Here is a 17432-nt window from a genome sequence, read left to right as displayed (position 1 = left end):
AGAGAAAGAAAAAAAAAGAAAGGAAGGAACAGAGAAAGAAAAAAATTCCCTTCTTATGCCTTCATCAAGAAGTTAGAGGATATGTTATTGCATATGGGAAAGAGAATAATCATGGGGAGAACAAGGAGTAAATATGGACCACAAAAAGGCAAATTTCTACCATATGAAATATTTTTCTGTTTTCTGTTTCCTACATGAACTTTAAAGAATGAAGCACAATAGAAATGAAGGGAAAAGGGGCAAGATTTACAGTGTAATAATAGAAGTTTTTTGTTTTTTTTAAGAAGAGGGAACTCAAAAACTTTCTTTGGATTAATCCCATGAAGAGCACAGAGACTAAAATGAATGTGTGAGCATAAAGAACACAACTAGAAGAATTATTCAAAAAGGATGTTTTCATAAAGATGGCAAAATAGGCACAGAAATCAGTTGTTATAACTATATAATCATGGATGTAAATATAGAAATTACATTATGCTGAGAGGAGTCACATAACAAAACAATATTAAGATTAAATGGATCTGCTCTAAATATCTTAGCATCTAAATTCATAAAATAAAAATTAACTTTATTATAAGAAGTATGGCATATACTATATTATAAAAAAGCATAGTATATACTACACTATAAGAAGTTTTGATAGTAACACAAAAAAAGTAGAAGACATTAATGCACACTCAATTTTGGGTAAATTTACAAAAATAAACAAAAGAGAAAATACAGAACTAATTATAGGATGGTCCTCTAAATTACTTGATCAGAGAAATGCAAATTAAGCCAATTCTTAGGTGCCACTGCACACCTCTCAGATTGGCTAAGATTGTAAAGGGCTGAAACTCCTGAGTCAATACACTGGGGTCAGACAATCAAGCACTTGAGGCTAATTACTGATTGGACAATATTCTATAAGAATATGCTTGAAAAATGGCCCTGCCCACTATCCTGTGCTGGCCCAATCCTTTGATTTATACAGAGAATTGTGGAAGGGACTAGAAGTGCAGTGAGACTAGCCAGGGTCACTTCTGCAAGAGAGACGAAGCAGTGAGGTCGCAGAGATCCCATGCATCCAGTCCCTTCACTTCTACCACTGAAGACCAAGAATAAAGATTTTTGCTTATCTGGCTGTTTCTAAGGTACCCAGGGTGCTAGCGCACTCACCACATTTGGCACCCAATGCAGGTCCAAGGACCCTAATTTCACTGAAGAAACCCTTAGGGACCAGGAAATAGAGTGAGTATTTTAATAGACAAACAGGGAACTTACTTTGTTAAGGGCTAAACCAGTAACCTTTTTTAGCTGAAATGGGGCAGATATTAGGAAAAGATTATCCCCACTCCCACCCCCAAAACCACCCCTAAGGAGATCTACAGGAAGTATACTCTAACTGATAAAGAGACTGGGTTTAATTATGACTTGGGAGCAGATTAATGGACTCGTGGATACACTGGAATGTAAGTCCCCTTGGTTCTTCAGTGAAGAAGAAATAGGACTAGATAATTGGAAACTAGTAGGAGATCAAATTTGTGAATATTATAATGATAATGGTTCTGATTCAATTTCCAAAGAAACATTTTATACATACACCATGATACAATTGGCCTTAAAGATCCTGCAATTTATAGAAAAAAGAAAAAATTTTAAAACAGCCAGATGAGGAAATGGAGGAAAAAGAGGAAGACAATGACCGGATTAATAGACATAACCCTAGAGGGCACGTGGAATTAAGTGAAGATGAAGGGTGTGTTGAAGGGTGTGGTGATTCTTGCTCTGACCTGGCAGCTTCAACTCTGCCTAAACCAGAACTGGTTCTTGACACACCTCCATCAACTTCACCTTCCAGTATGGAGAGAGAAGGAGTAGTGGGAGGGGCAGTGATATCACCAGCACCTCCCCCTCAGCAATCACCCCCCTCCTCCTATGACTAGATTGCAAAAGGTACTACTTAAAGCCACAGAAGAAGGCCAGGATTTAGATGTTTTGAAAATCAGTATGTATCCAGTGATTCAACAGTTTAACTCTTCAGGTCACGAAAGTAAAAGATATACTCCTTTTGACATGGAAATCCTCAAAGACCTGAAAAAGGCTTACTCTCTTTATGGGGCTACATCAGCTTATGTTAAGATGTTATTACAGAACTTGGCTCATGAAGTCTTTACCCACAGGGACTAGAAATCTATAGCAAGGACATGCTTAGGACCTGGACAAAACTTGCCATAACTTTCTGAATATAGTGAGCTCTATAAGATATAAGCCCAACAAAATAGTCATAGTGGAGTTAATCTTCCAGTCACCTATGACCAACTGACTGGTAATTAAAAGGCAGATAGCCTTCTAACCAAGTTGGCCAATACTCCTGTATTTCAAGAAGCCTAAGAATCTCATTTTAAATAGCATCAGGCTGCTTGAGCTTTACATTTACAATTTGGAATAACAAGAGAGGAATCTAGGAGCATAGTAAAAGCCTATACAGCTTGCATTCCTTTCCATGCTCCTACATTCCCTCCAGGAAAGAACCCTCATGGTTTGAGAGTCAATGAAATTTGGCAATGGATGTGACCCATTACAAATCTTTTGGTTGTCTGTCTTTTATTCATGTTGTGGTAGACTTTTTCACTTCAGGATTCACTTTTGCAATACCAGCAGTAAAAGAGACAGCTTGAGTGGTCACTGAATTCCTTATATAAGCATTTGCAATTATGGGTGTGCCACCAGCAATAAAAACAGACAATGGATCTGCATATACTTCTAAACATTTTGAATACTTTTGTGTGCACAGTATAAGATTTTACACACCACTGGGATACCTTTTAATCCTCAAGCACAGGCAATAGTAGAGAGGAGAAAAAGAGACATTAAGATGCTCCTCCAAAAACAAAAGAAAGGGGGAGCACAGGTAACCCTAGAGAACTTCTAAATCTAGCTCTTTATACTATTAACTCCTTGATTTTTGACAAAGACGCACTGGCTCTGGCAGACAGGTTTTATAACCCACCAGAAGGGCAGTGTCCAGTGCTAGCAGCTCCATTGTCTTTAGATAATCGCCAGGTGATGTGGAGAGACCCAGAAAGTGGTGAATGGAAGGGATCAGATAGGTTAACTGCTTGGAGGAGAAAGTTTGCTTATATCTCTATAGATGGAGAAGGAATCAGTTGGGTGCCAACGAGCCGTATTCACCTTGTCCATTGGAGAGAGACGGATCAGACCCTTGAAACAAAGGACAAGACCCAAGAAACATCAGATGGTTCCATTGCTGACTGTGCCCACCACTTAAAGAGCATGGCAGTTATGGCATTTGACTCATGGACATCAAGAATTGTTGGACTTCAAAATCCTCAGGAATCATTGGAATCCCTGAGACATGAAAAGACTGTAGTAGGACTTCAAAACTATCAGGAATTATTGGATTCTCTGAGACATGATAAGACTATTGTAGGACTTCTAAACCCTCAGGAATCATTGGATTCTCTGAGACATGATAAAATTGTTGCAGGATTTCAAAATCTGCAGGAATCATTGGATTCCCTAACACATAAAAAGACTCTTGCAGGACTTCAAAAACTTGTGGGGATCATTGGATTCCCTGACATGTGAAGCAATGGACAATAGATTGGTTTTGGACTATCTCTTGGCTGCTGAAGAAGGCTTATATGTGACTGTTGTTTATATACCCTCCTTCTAGGACTTCTGGAAATCTTTTATAAGACCATGTTTATATATATATTTTTGTTATAGCACTACTTGCATCTACAATTCATGTTTGTTACACCACATTGAGCCTGCTCTGGCTGTGGGGAGAATCATCACTAATAGCCTGTGTGTTATTGCTATGTGCTTGTGTAATACCTTCCATGTGATAGGCTTGTGCATACCTGTTTCTAATAAGATCTTTCAGCCCAGAAACCTACTAGCAATCCCCACTTCCCTTTGGTGCTTTTCATCTCCCTTCCTGAGCTGTCAGGGAGAGTGTGATCATCTCCTTTTTGGTTTTTCCACTTCTTTTCCTGAGAAGTCAGGGAGGGAGTGATCACCTCCTTTTTGGGTTTCTCATCTCCCTGAGAAGTCAGGAATGGTGTGACCACCTGTGTTTTAAAACAAAAGAAAGCGGGAGATGTAAAGGGTTGAAACTCTTGAGTCAATGAACTGGGGTTGGACAATCGAGCATCTGAGGCTAATTACTGATTGGACAATATTCTATAAGAATATGCTTGGAAAATGGCCTTCCCACTATCCTGTGCTGGCCCAATCATTTGGTTTATACAGAGAATTGTGGGAGGGACTAGGAGGTGCAGTGAGACTAGCCAGGGTCACTGCGAGAGAGACAAGGCAGTGAGGTCCCAAAGATCCTACACATCCACTCCTTTCACTTCTACTGCTAAAGACCAAGAATAAAGACTTTTGTTTATCCTGACTCCAGCTGATTCTAAAGTACCTAGGATGCTAGCACATTCACCACATAAGATGACAGGAAAAGATAATGACAAATGTTGGAGGGGATATGAGAAAACTGGGACACTAATACATTGTTGTGGAATTATGAACTTATCTAACTATTCTGCAGTGCAATTTGGAACTATGCTTAAAGGACTATCAAACTAAGCATACCCTTTGATCCAGCAATGTCTCTACTGGGTCTGTATCCCAAAGAGATCATAAAAAGGGAAAAGAATCTACATGTGCAAAAATGTTTATAGCAGCTTTTTTTTTTTTTTCTTTCTTTCTTTCTTTTTTTCTTTTTTCTTTTTTCTTTCTTTTTTTTTTTTTTTTTTGATGGCAAGGAACTAGAAGCTAAGTGGATGTCCATCAGTTGGAGAATGGCTGAATATGTTATGGTATATGAATGAATGGAATATTATTGTTCTCTAAGAAATGATGAGCAGTCTGATTTCAGCAAAGCATGGAAAGGTTTACACGAACTGATGCTAAGTGAAGTGAGTAGAAACAAGGGAACATTCTACACAGCAACTACAAGATTACATGATAATCAAGTGTGATGGACTTGGCTCTTTTCAACAATGAGATGATTCAAACCAATTCCAATAGACTTGTGATGTAGAAAGCATTTAGAGAGAGGACCATGGGAACTAAATGTGGATCATAACATAGTATTTTCCCCTAAAAAGAATATTTATCCTTCTCCAGTATTTTACCATGATGTGAAAGTGAGCTCAAAGTAATTCAGAGAGCCAGCTGTGCTACGTTCACAAGGAATAACAAGAAGTGGAAAAAGCAGAAAGGAGGCTGATATAGAAGCTGCAAAAGATTTTGACAAAACACAGCACCTATTTTTATTAAAAACACTAGAAAGCATAGGAATAGAGGGAATATTCCTTAAAATGATAAGCAATATTTACCTAAAACTATAAGCAAAGCATTATCTATAATAAGGATAAATTAGATATTTTCCCAATAAGGTCAGGGTGAAGTAAGGATGTCCATTATTACAGTACTAAAAATGTTAGCTTTAGCAATAAGAGAAGAAAAACAAATTGAGGCAATTAGTGTAGGTAGTGAGAAAACAAAACTATCAGTATTTGCAGATGATATGATAATATACTTAGAGAATCTTAGAACATCAATTAAAAAACTATTTGAAATAATTAGCAACTTCATTAAATTTGCAGGATATAAAATTGACCTACACAAATCATCAGAATTTTTTTCTATGACCAATAAAACTCAGCATCAAGAAATAGCAGAATTCCACTTAAAATAACTGTAAACAATATAAAACACTTGGAAGTCTGACTGCCAAGAAAAACCCAGGAATTATATGAACACAATTACAAAACATTCTTCACATAAAGTCAGATCTAAACAACTGTAAAAATAGCAATTGTCCATGGCTAGGTTGCACCAATGTAATAAAATGATAATTATGTCTAAATTAATATGCTCATTAAGTGTCATATCAATCAAACTACCAAAAAACTAGAAAAAATAGTAACAAAATTTATTGCAAGAAGAAAAGTTCAAGAATATCAAGGGAACTAAACGGGAAAATATAACTTGTAGAAATACCAGATCTCAGAATGTATTATAAAGTAATAATCATTGAAACTGTCTGGTACTGGCTAAAAAATAGTGTGATGCATCATTGGAGTAAACTTGGTACACATGACACAGTAGTCAATGATAAAAGTTACTTAGTGTTTGATAAACCCAAAGACTCTGACTTTTGGATTAAGAACTCACTTTTTGACTAAAATTGTTGGGAAAATTGGAAAACAACAGGACACAAACCAGGTTATCACAAAGACCAATATCTCATACCATATGCCAAGATAAATTCAAAATGCATACATGATTTAGACAGAAAAGGTTGACATCATAAGTAAATCAGAAAAGCAAGGAATAGTCTACTTGTTAAACCTATGAGGAAGGAAAAAAATTCATGATCAACAAGAAACAGAAAGAATTACAAAATGGAAAACAGATTTTTTTTTTTATTTTTTAAATAAAAAGCTTTTGTTCAAACAAAAACAATGCAACCAAGATAAGAAGTGAAGCATAAAGCTAGGAAATAATTTTAACATAAAATATCTCTGATAAAAGCTTCATTTCTCAAACAGAGAACTGAGTAAAATATATAAGAATCCAAGCCATTCCGAAATTCATAAATGGTCAAAGGACATGAACAGGTACTTTTAGATCAAGAAATCAAAGCTATCTATAAGCATATGAAGAAGTATTCTAAATCACTTTTGATTAGAGAAATTTATATTAAAACAAATCTAAGAGACTATCTCATACCTACCAGATTGATCAATATGACAAAAAAGGAAAATGATAAAGGATTGGAGAGGATATGGGAAAATTAGGACACTAATGCACTGTTGGTGAAGTTCTGAACTAATTTAACTATTCTGAAGAGCAATTTGGAACTATACCAAAAGGGCAATCAAACTGTACATACCCTTTGATCTAGCGATAACACTATTAGATATTACAAGGAGATCATAAAAGAAGGGAAAGAACATATATGTGCAAAAAATATTTATATTGTAGTGGCAAATATTGGAAATTGAGGGGATGCCCATCAATTGAAGAATGGCTGAACAAGCTGTGTTATATGAATGTAATGGAATACCACTGTGCAATAGAAAATGTTGAATAGGTAGATTTCAGAAAAACTTGGAAAGGCTTGTATAACTAATGCAGAATGAAATGAGTAGAACCAGAAAATCATTTCACACAGTATCAGCAAGGTTGTATGATGATCTACCATGATTGGTAGCTTTTCTCAACAACATAATGATCCAAGAGAAGTACAAAAAACTAATAAAGGAAAATGCTATCCATAACCAGATAAAAAAATTAATGTACTCTGAAGGCAGATTGAAGGATATTTTTCTCACTTAGTTTATTATTTCTTGGTTTTCTCCCCATTTTGATCTGTTTCTTCTTTTATAACCATGACTAATATAGAAATTTATTTTACATCATAGCACATATATAAATTATGTCAATCTGCTTACCATGTTTAGAAGGGAAAAAAATTTGGAATTCAGAATTTTGAAAAAATGAAGGTATAAATTTTTCTTGACATGTAACTGGTGAAAGAATAAAATAGTATTAAAATTTTTTTAAATAAAATATTAGCAAGCAAACCCCAAAATAAAACACAAAATAAGCATAAAGAGAAGATACTCAAAATTTGAAGAGAAATAGATAAATTGTAAGTGAAAAAGATTATAGATTTGAGAAACCAAAGCTTTCTTTGAATAGACTTAACAAAACTGGTAAACTTTTAGCTAATCTAGTAAGAGGATGGAAAATTAATTAACAAAATAGTAAATGAACTGAGTGAAATACTCTTGTTAATAGAACACCAAAATAGAGATCTTAAATATTTCAATCTCAGAAAAGGAAATAGAACTAGGTAAAGAAAAACCAAAACAAAATGTGTAGTACTGATGGGGAAATACTATCAAATTTTTATTTTTAAATTAAAAAAAATTATTTTTAAAATACATGAAAAGATAGTTTTCAACATTCACCTTTGCAAAACCTTGTGTTCCAAATTTTTCTCCCTCCCTTCCCCTACTACTATCAAATTTTAAAAGAACTAATAACCAATTACTACAGAAACTTTTCTCAGAAGTTGAGAAAGAAAGCATTTTACTAGACTTTTTTTATGAGACAAATATAGTTCTAACAGCTAAATCCAGAAAGGATAAGGCAAAGAACTATAGATCAATATCATTAGTAAATATCAATTCAAACATTATCCTAAAGTCTACAGAAATTTACCTAGGAAATCATTAAGGCAAATTTGGATTTGCACTAGGGAGACATCTATAAAAACAAAAGATCTAGAACATCAAGGAAAATGAAGACAATAAGTGATTTTGAGTAAAGAGTAAAATGTTTAAGATCTTGAGATTGTACTTTGGGTTTTGAAAGTGCTTATGTTTATTGAATTGAAATGTTTTCAAATTTGCTAAAAATGTTAAGAAAGCAGAAATACTATACTATATCTGGATTCAGAAGACTTGGATTTAATAATTACCAGGTTTTATTATTTGTAAGCTCTGTGGCCTTCATGAAGTATCATAGCTATTCTGAATCTCATTAAGTCTCATTTCTAAAATGGGTGAAAGAGGAAGAGTTGGGCTAGAACACCAGAAAATCTCTAAGCTTCCTAAAATCTAGATACAGGGATTACTCTACTGAAGCTCTTTTCTTCTCTAAGTATATACCAAGTTGAAAAGAACAACTCCCTCATCCTTGCACTGATATGCAAAATAGTAGGGATATATTTGTCCCTAGGCAAATATGCGAACAAAATTCTGTGGGAGAGTGATCTGAGACTGGAATGTCAATGTAACCATATTAGGGTAGCCACTGCCCATTACCACCACCACCATTCCAACAAAAACAAAACACTTAAGATTTGGCATTTGGCACCTCCCTTTCCTCAGAAAAAAAGGGTGTGTGTGTACGAGGTGTGAAACATTCCTTATACTGTCAAATTCCATGAATATGTTGGTTAATTTTACTGAAATGCTTTTCTTTTCTCCCTCTTTCCCCTTTCTTTTCTTTTGCTTGCCACAAGGGATGGCCCTCTGGATAAGAGTGACAGGAGAGAGATATTTAGAAATGGATTCATCTCAGCAGCAGCATTTTAGATACACAAAACCAAAATAAATACAATAGAACCAAACCAACTCCCTTATTACAACAATAACAATAATAAACAATTATTCACTTTTTGATAATTACTGACACTTTCACTAAGAAACTTAATTGTAAGTGTGACTCTTAAGAGGAAGAGTAGAATTTTATATTTTTATATAATTTTAAAAGGCATTCTGATTTTAGATCAGAGGGAATAAGTTAATAGAGAATCTAATTAGTTTGGAAATACCAAAAGGGAGCTTGTGAGATCTCCCTGAAACCTTATATAATCTCTTTTTTCTCTATGTGCCCATAATTGTTTGTAGCTCATAGCTCTTGAATTTTATTATATTTATGGAAGTAAACATATATACAAATATTTACTTATTTATTTATTTTTTGATGGTAACAATTTTAAATAGTAATTTCACAAGTCCTGTGATTTTCATTTGCATAGAAAATCCCTTCTGCTTTTATTATATTTACTTGTGGACTTGTGGACGTTAACTTTCCTACCACAGTGTAAACTCTAGAAGGCAAACAACAATAACAAATTCTGAAATATGTGGTTTAAGAGAAAGATAGCTGTGTAACTACAACAAGTACCTGAACTTTTCTGAGCATTAATTTTTTCACATATAAAATAGGATGGGGCTTATGATTTCATTGAAATAAGGAACTCTTAAGTGAGGAAAAGTCATTGACTTGATACAATCAGAATCTTCTCTCAGAATGACAGCCTTGGAACACTTGGGCCAGTATATATCTTAGGCAAGACCAGTCTTTGTCTTTGAGGCCTGCTTTCTATATACACTGTAGCATATTGCCTTTCATATATAAAGGAAGCATACCATTACTTATTATTTGAATTATAACTTGAATTATTTAATCACTAAGCACAATATTTTTATTCTCAATAAAATAATATTATCAACCTCAAAGAGTTGTGTGGATGACATTTTCAAAACTGAAGCATAGTCAATTACATATATATATATATATATCACAATATAACAGTACAGAAGTATATTATGAAGAATAGCTTTTATATCACATTATATAAATGTGAGCTATTATTATATTATGAAGAAATATTTGAAAAATAGAATTGTATTCTGGATAATAAAAGAGGAAAAAACACCTAAGCACATATGTTAGATAAGATTTTAAAATATATCTTCATAGTCTTCATCATAATTATTTGCAGTCATTGAAGGAGAAAGTTTGCTTTGAAATTCATTGCTTCCAAGAAGGATGCTGAATCATTCTTGGAATGATGGCTTTTGAGCTGAAACTTAGCCAAGTCTATTTCAAGAGTTTTATGAAGCCCACTCTAGGCTAATAGAATATTTCTAATGGCTTTATTTTATAACATAAATGTTAACTGGAAAGGAAATGGGGGAGAGGAGGTGCTATGTTAGTGGGAGAAGTGAAAAGAAAGCACGTGAGACCAAATATTCTCCCAAATGGCCCTTCTCCCCCCTTCAAAAGACTTCTGATTATTAATTTGGTGATTCAGCAAAGATAAGGAATATAGCAGTGCTAAATACAGCACCAATCTTATTGGTCATAAAGAGAGAATAGACTGATGTTTTCAGTTGTGGATGCCGCTATAATGGTTGCTCAAATCTCCACCTGTTCCGATGGATAGACTGCAACGACCAAGAGCAAAAATACAAGTTGTTTATTGGCACTGAGAGTTGATACTGCCAGGCCAAGTTGAGTCCTTAGGCAGATTCCTAGATCCCAGTATAAACAGTTTTTGAAAGCTGTGAAACCCTCCCACAGTTTCTTGAACTAGTTGATGTATCTTGTGATCCCTAAGAAGTACTCTAGATTTACAATACCTATTTCTATTCTTTTTGTTTCTTAGGAAAAGTAGGAAAGGAGTTTCTGATTTGGAAAGTGGACAGTTTTCCTCTTATTTGTATCCTATATGATGAAATGAATATAGCTATAGGGTACATTGCATCTGAAATTAGATTGAAGAAATCTTTCCAGATATGGGGTGAAGATGGAACAATGGAGAAAGTTATGTGGAAATTTTTATCATTTTAACATTTCAGAGTATAGTCTACTTCTTTATCACTAGGCTAATTTTTTCAGTCTGGCCAGTATTCTACCTGCAAACTCTGAGTACTCAGAGAAGAAAGGAAGGAAAGAAGGAAGGTAATGAGCATTTAGTAAATGCCTACTATGTGCCAGGTACTATGTGAAGCATCTTACAAATGTTATCATGATTGATTCGCACAATAACCAGGGGAAGATGCTTTTATTATCACTCCTTTACTGATAAGGAAACTGAGGCAGACAGAGGTTAAAGGATTTGACCATAGTCACATAGCTAGTTAAGTGTCTGAGTTTGGATTTATACAACTTCATAATTATGCATATATTTAACAGTAGACAGTATCTCCACCCCAATGAAGTCATAGAGATTTTGGAGAAAACAGAAAAAAAAAAGAAGTACTATTTTTTCTTTCTGAAGTGCTGGTACTTACCTGGTTTACATTGTGGAATACGAGGAACCCAGCTGTTGTCAGCACCACAGGAAATCTTTTCCTCGCCTTCCAAGTAAAATCCAGAATCACATTCCAAGATCAAAGTTTCTTTATAAGTATAAGGTGGCCTTCTTCCAGATAGCAGATGTCCATTTGGGAGAAGTGGACTTTCACAACGGACAACTGAAAATTAAACGAATCAAACAAGTTTACATCAAAGTAAGAGAGGTATTGAAAACAAACAAACAAAAAGGCTTAAAAAAAACCTCCTGGAAAATATTCTTTTTTTGTTTATTAAAAGAATGCTCATTAATGTCATTTTTTCATTTTGTGTCTTTTATGTTTATATAATATTATAATGTGAGGTTGGAGCACTGGGTAAAAAATGAACCACCAAAAATATTTTCAGACCTAATTTCATTTGTAAAGCTAGCCTCATCATTAATAAATTAACAAAGTATATGGAAGAGAATTAGATGTTTGGGAATAATGGTTAGAAGAAGGTTTTTAAAAATACTTCCCATAAGTAATTTATAAACAAGATAAATACAAAGTGCATAGATATTTACAGCATATGTGGTGGAGGTAGTTGTTGTTTAGTCATTTCAGTTGTGTCTGACCCTTTGTGTAGCATTTGGGGTTTTCTTGGTAAAGACTTTGGAGTGGTTTGTCATTTCCTTCTCCAGCTCATTTTACAGATGAGGAAACTGAAGCAATCAGAGTGAAGAGACTTGCCTAGAATCACACAGGTACAAAGTGTCTGAGGGCAAATTTGAATTCAGGAAAATGAGTCTGTCCGCATCATGCTTCCTTGCTATCAATATATGGTGGAAATGCACATCAGTTTCTATAACATGTACATATATTTTATCTAAAATTTAAAAAGGGATATAAGATGTGTATATTGATATAGCAGAGATTAGAAGAGAAAACATAGTTAACAAAAATATTACATTAAAATTATGTTTTTATCTTTTTAGTTAATTGCAAAAGTTTGTAATTTTTATCTTGTACAATAAATAAAATTAATGAAAATTATTTATTTATTAAGAGTTTACTATGTACCAAATACAGTGAGGGATGCAAAAGACAGATAGTTCCATCTTCCAACTTAATGGGGGAGGACACACACATATGTATGTATATACATACACACACATATATGTATACTTATGTGTATATGACATTTTTATTATTTTACATATACACAAACACGTGAGTGTCTTTTCTCTGTCATCTACCTACCTATCTATCTATATGAATGATAGGAAGGAAGGGAATTATGGTCTAGGAATCACAACAGTGTTGAGGGAAACAACAAGCCACTCAACTGCCACAGCCTTTTAAGAAGCAATGGTAGTGTTGATTAAATTACAGTTCTAAGAACAAAAAGTTCTTAGTGGTGGTGGTGAGGTCATGGTGATGGATGGCCTGGTGAAGAGGAATGCATGAGTGAATGAATAAATGAATGGAGGGAAAAAAACTTAAGTTATTAAATGCTTACTATGTATCAAGCATTGTAATAAGTGTTGGAGATACAAAAGCAAATGTGTCCCTCACTTACATGAAGACCCAGCTAGACATGGCTAGGGGGTAGTCACTGGATCTGGAGTCAAATAAGCTTCAGTTTAAATTTGCCTAAACCCTCTTACTTACTGTGTGATCTTGGGAACAAGTCACTTAATCTATGTTTGTTGCATTTTATTTATCTATAAAAGCAGATGATGATAGCACTTACCTTTCATAGTTCTGAGGAGGATAAAAGAGTGCAAATTGCAAAGTGCTTTATAAACTTTAAAGTGCTAGTCATTATTACATTCTAAACTACATACAAAAAAGGTTGCTGATCTGGGAGGGGCAGTTCGGTCCAGAAAGTTACAGGGATGGTGAGTAGAACCATACTGTAGTAAATTAGATTGACAAATTCTATATGAGAAGAGTTGATCCAACTAGTGGTTAGTAGTTCCAGAAATAATGGAGAGGTGGGAGGGTAAGAAAGAGAAAGAAAACAATAATATTTTGAGATAGTTACCAATTGGGAGAGCAGGATCCCAAGGTGCAAGTTCCTTAAGAACATGGCCCCTGGTACAAGCCATTACTAGTAGTTATGGAGTCCAGCAAGTACTGCATACTTTCTAGTTCCTTTCAAGCATGGCTGCTCTAGTTTTGTTCTGAATATGGAGCAGGCAACAGGGCAGCAAATGAATGATAATATTAGAAATGTTACAGGTTCTGCTAAAATCTAAGAATGCTATATTATACAACATTTCCAGGACCTATCATTCTAACAATTCAAGCTAAAAAGAAAATAAGATTGGTCTATTATGACTTGTCTGTAATCATACCATGATGCCTCTTACTGATCATTGGCTTTCCCTTCTAAATTCATAAAATTCTCTTTAAAAAGAAAACGTTCTATATAAATCATTCCCCAAATTGATAAATGGTAGGCAGCTTTCAGATGAAGAAATCAAAGCTATCTGTAGTCATTAAAAAATGCTCTGAATTACTATTGATTAGAGAAATGCACATTAAAACAATTCTGAGGTACCATTTCACACCTTCAGGTTGGCCAAGATGATTTTAGAAAGGAAAATAATAAATGTAACGTGCTCTCCCTGGCAGTTACTATTACTAGTCTGTCCTAGACCCACCAGAGTACCTTTGACCACTGTGCTTAGCAGTGTGAACTCTACCCGGCTTGCCTCCTCTGAGGCCTTCAAAGGTCTCTGGCCATAGTCTCTTGAATCTATAGCTTAATAACCGGTAGCTCGCTCAAGAACAGCCACATGTAATCTTAAAAGCCTTTATTATACCTACTCACATAATGTCCTGACTGATGCCCTGACTTGTTGGTTCCCGAGTGAACACCTGGTCAGAAGACCCACGTGTTCACTACTAAAATCCTTACCTCTTTTGGTTACCCATCTTGGCTTGGCCACCCAGGCTAGGGAGCCAGGGTGAAGAGCGCCAGGTTAAAGAGAGCGACTGCTGCCTGCAGTGGGCTTATAAAGGGCCTGTGAGGTCACACACACAGCCAATCAGTGAGAGAGTCACCCATTACGAAGCTATCTCAAAATGGACAGGATCCCACCTACAAGGCAGTCCTAATATCCATAGAAATTACTTCTGGACCACTCAATCTCCCGATGCACTGTGGCGCCCATTTAAAGGGCTCTTACAAATAAATATTGGAATGGGTGTGGGACACTAATGCATTATTGGAATTCTGAACTGATCCAACTGTTCTGGAGCGCAATTTGGAACTATGGCCAAAGGGCTATAAAACTGCAAATCCTTTGACCCAGTATTACTAAATCTGAATCCCAAAGAGATTAAGGGAAAAGAAAAAGACAAAGGATCTATTTGTACAAAAATGTTCATAGTAGTTCTTTTTTGTGATAAATGAAAATTGGAAAGAATAAAAATAATAAGTGAAATTGGAGGGGATTGGAATTGGAGGGCATTCATCAATTGGGAAATAGCTACCATCTTATAAGAAAGCACAAGCAAATACTCTCCAGAAAACCTAAAAAGACTTACACGAACTAATACAAAGTGGACTAGAACACTGTGTAAACAGTATCAGTAATATTGTATGATCAACTTTGAATGACTTAGTTATTTCCAGCAATACAATGATCCAAGCCATTTACAAAGAACTCATAAAAATACCATTTACCTCCAGAGAAAAAACTGCAGATTAAAATATATTATTTTCCACTTTATTTTGGGGAGAGTGGTTTTTTTTGGTCTGTTTTTTTTCACAACATGAACCATACAGAAATATGTTTTGCCTGATTATACATGTATAGTCTATATCAGATTGCCATCTCAAAAATGCAGAAGGAAGAAAAGAGGAAGAGAATTTGGAACTCAAGTTTTTAAAAAGAAAGTTTAAAATTGTTTTTCAAATAAAATATTATTTAAAAATTAAAAAAAAAAACTTTTGTGATTTTCCCAGGAATTAAAGTAAACCTCACTGGCTTTATATTCAGGTGACACCTTCTTTCTTTTTAAAAAATATAGACATCTGCCTTAGTCTGTTTTCAGTGATTTTCCATAATTACTATAAGCTATGATAGAATCATGTATGTAATTCTGGAAGGCACCCCAGAGACAGTCTATTCTCATCATCCTCTCATTTTGCATATAAAGAAAGAGATATCCAGGATAGTAAATAAATGGAAGTATTAGGCTTTGAACTCAAGTTCCTCAGCTTCTGAGCATGAGAGCTTTCCCCTATACTATGGATAGCTATCTTTTCTTTATTCCTAAGATAAAGTATTGGACACTGAGGTACTTTTTCCAGCTGAACTGCTAAGCATTCAAATTCTACTGCAGAGAGTGCAACTTGGATGGGCTGATCACATTGTTTAAATGCCAAACACATATTTGTCTAAAAGAAAATTTTATGGAAAACTCACACAAGGCAGGTGCTTACACGAAGAACTTTGGACTTGATTGTGAGACATGGTATATCACCACCCAGCATGACATGCCCATATCAAAGAAAGTACTCTGCTCTGTGAGCAAAGCAGATTTGCAGTAGCTCAAAAGAAATGTTAAGATGTACAAATTGATGTATATATATATATATATATATATATATATATATATATATATATATATATATATATATATATATATATATATATATATATATATATGCATATATAGGTACACATCCATATATGAATATATGGATGTATACACACATATATAATTTTCCTCAGTCCTTATTGTGCAGATTTCATTCTGCTTTATGTGCATTATATCCTACATTGAAGTAATGGTTAAAAACTCTAAATGCTATTGTCAACTGTTAGGATTACAAGGTGAGAACTCAGGTTGTCTGGACAGTGACAAGGTGATCCTAACAGTCAACCACTATCTTCTTAACCAGTTCTTCCTTTCCCAAATATATCTTTCATTTCTGGTCTTTATCTTCAGATGGAATCATTGAAAAAAAAACATTATCTGTGGTCCTGTGATCTTTGGCCAAATTCCTTGACAAGTGATTATGAAACACTACTGTAAGCACAGGAGAGTAGAAAGGTTTTCTTTCCCCCTTTCACTTTCTCTAGGTGAGAGACCAAATTGCACTTTGTACACCCACAGGAATTATTTTGCAGGAGTGATATTCTTCTCTGATGAGCACTGTAAAATTCATCTTGCCCCTTTCCATGACAAAAGCATTGCTTATTTTTTTTTTCTGTTGTCATCTCTCATAGTAATTCTGGAAAGTTGCCAGCTGGCTGTGCCTTTTCACTGAAGTTAGGGCTCAATCTCTGGAGGATTCAGTTGAATCCTTGATTTATAATACTTTTCCCTCAGGTTCTCTTAAGATGACACTAATTTGCTCCTTTGGTTGGCAATTAACTGCTTTCTATTAAAGAACCAATACAACAAAAACTTTACAACTTTCCAAAATACCACTGGGTAAAGTTCCTTAATCTTTCTACACACACACACACACACGTAAAATTAAAAAAAAAATGAATTTCCACATTTTTGGTAGATACAAGATACAAAATAGTTAATTTCATTTATGATATAGTTGGTGATCTAGATTACATAGGTAGATAGGTGATACAGTGGATAGAATTCTGGACCTGGAATTAGGAAGACCAGACTTCATATGAAACCTTAAGTGCTTACTGCTGAGTGAACCTAAACAAATAAATTTATATCCACCTCAATCTCCTAGTAAAATGAGAATAGTAAGAACATTTATATCTCAGAGTTGTTGTGAAGATAAAATGACATAGTATTTATAAAGTACTTTGCAAATCTTAAAATGTTATATAAATG

At 34.6% G+C, this 17432-nt stretch overlaps 1 protein-coding gene across 5 annotated transcripts in view; it reads right to left on the bottom strand.

Moving 5' to 3' along the window:
• LOC141565663 (C4b-binding protein alpha chain-like) overlaps positions 1 to 17432 on the bottom strand; it is a 66404-nt gene that overhangs the window by 23499 nt on the left and 25473 nt on the right. For 4 of the 5 annotated variants that reach the window (XR_012489081.1, XM_074309052.1, XM_074309051.1 and 1 more), the window contains exon 6: positions 11619 to 11801. Coding sequence is in view for 3 of the 5 variants with exons in the window: in XM_074309052.1 (XP_074165153.1) it covers positions 11619 to 11801 (183 nt within the window). In the remaining 2 variants the exon portion in view is untranslated. Of the gene's footprint in view, positions 1 to 11587; positions 11802 to 17432 lie in introns of all 5 variants that reach the window. The other variant, XR_012489082.1, reaches the window with a different exon arrangement.

Source organism: Sminthopsis crassicaudata, chromosome 4 (genome assembly GCF_048593235.1).
Source record: "Sminthopsis crassicaudata isolate SCR6 chromosome 4, ASM4859323v1, whole genome shotgun sequence".
NCBI classification, from domain to species: Eukaryota; Metazoa; Chordata; class Mammalia; order Dasyuromorphia; family Dasyuridae; genus Sminthopsis; species Sminthopsis crassicaudata.
Note: the sequence above shows the minus strand (reverse complement) of the source record. Positions and strands in the feature narration are given on the sequence as shown.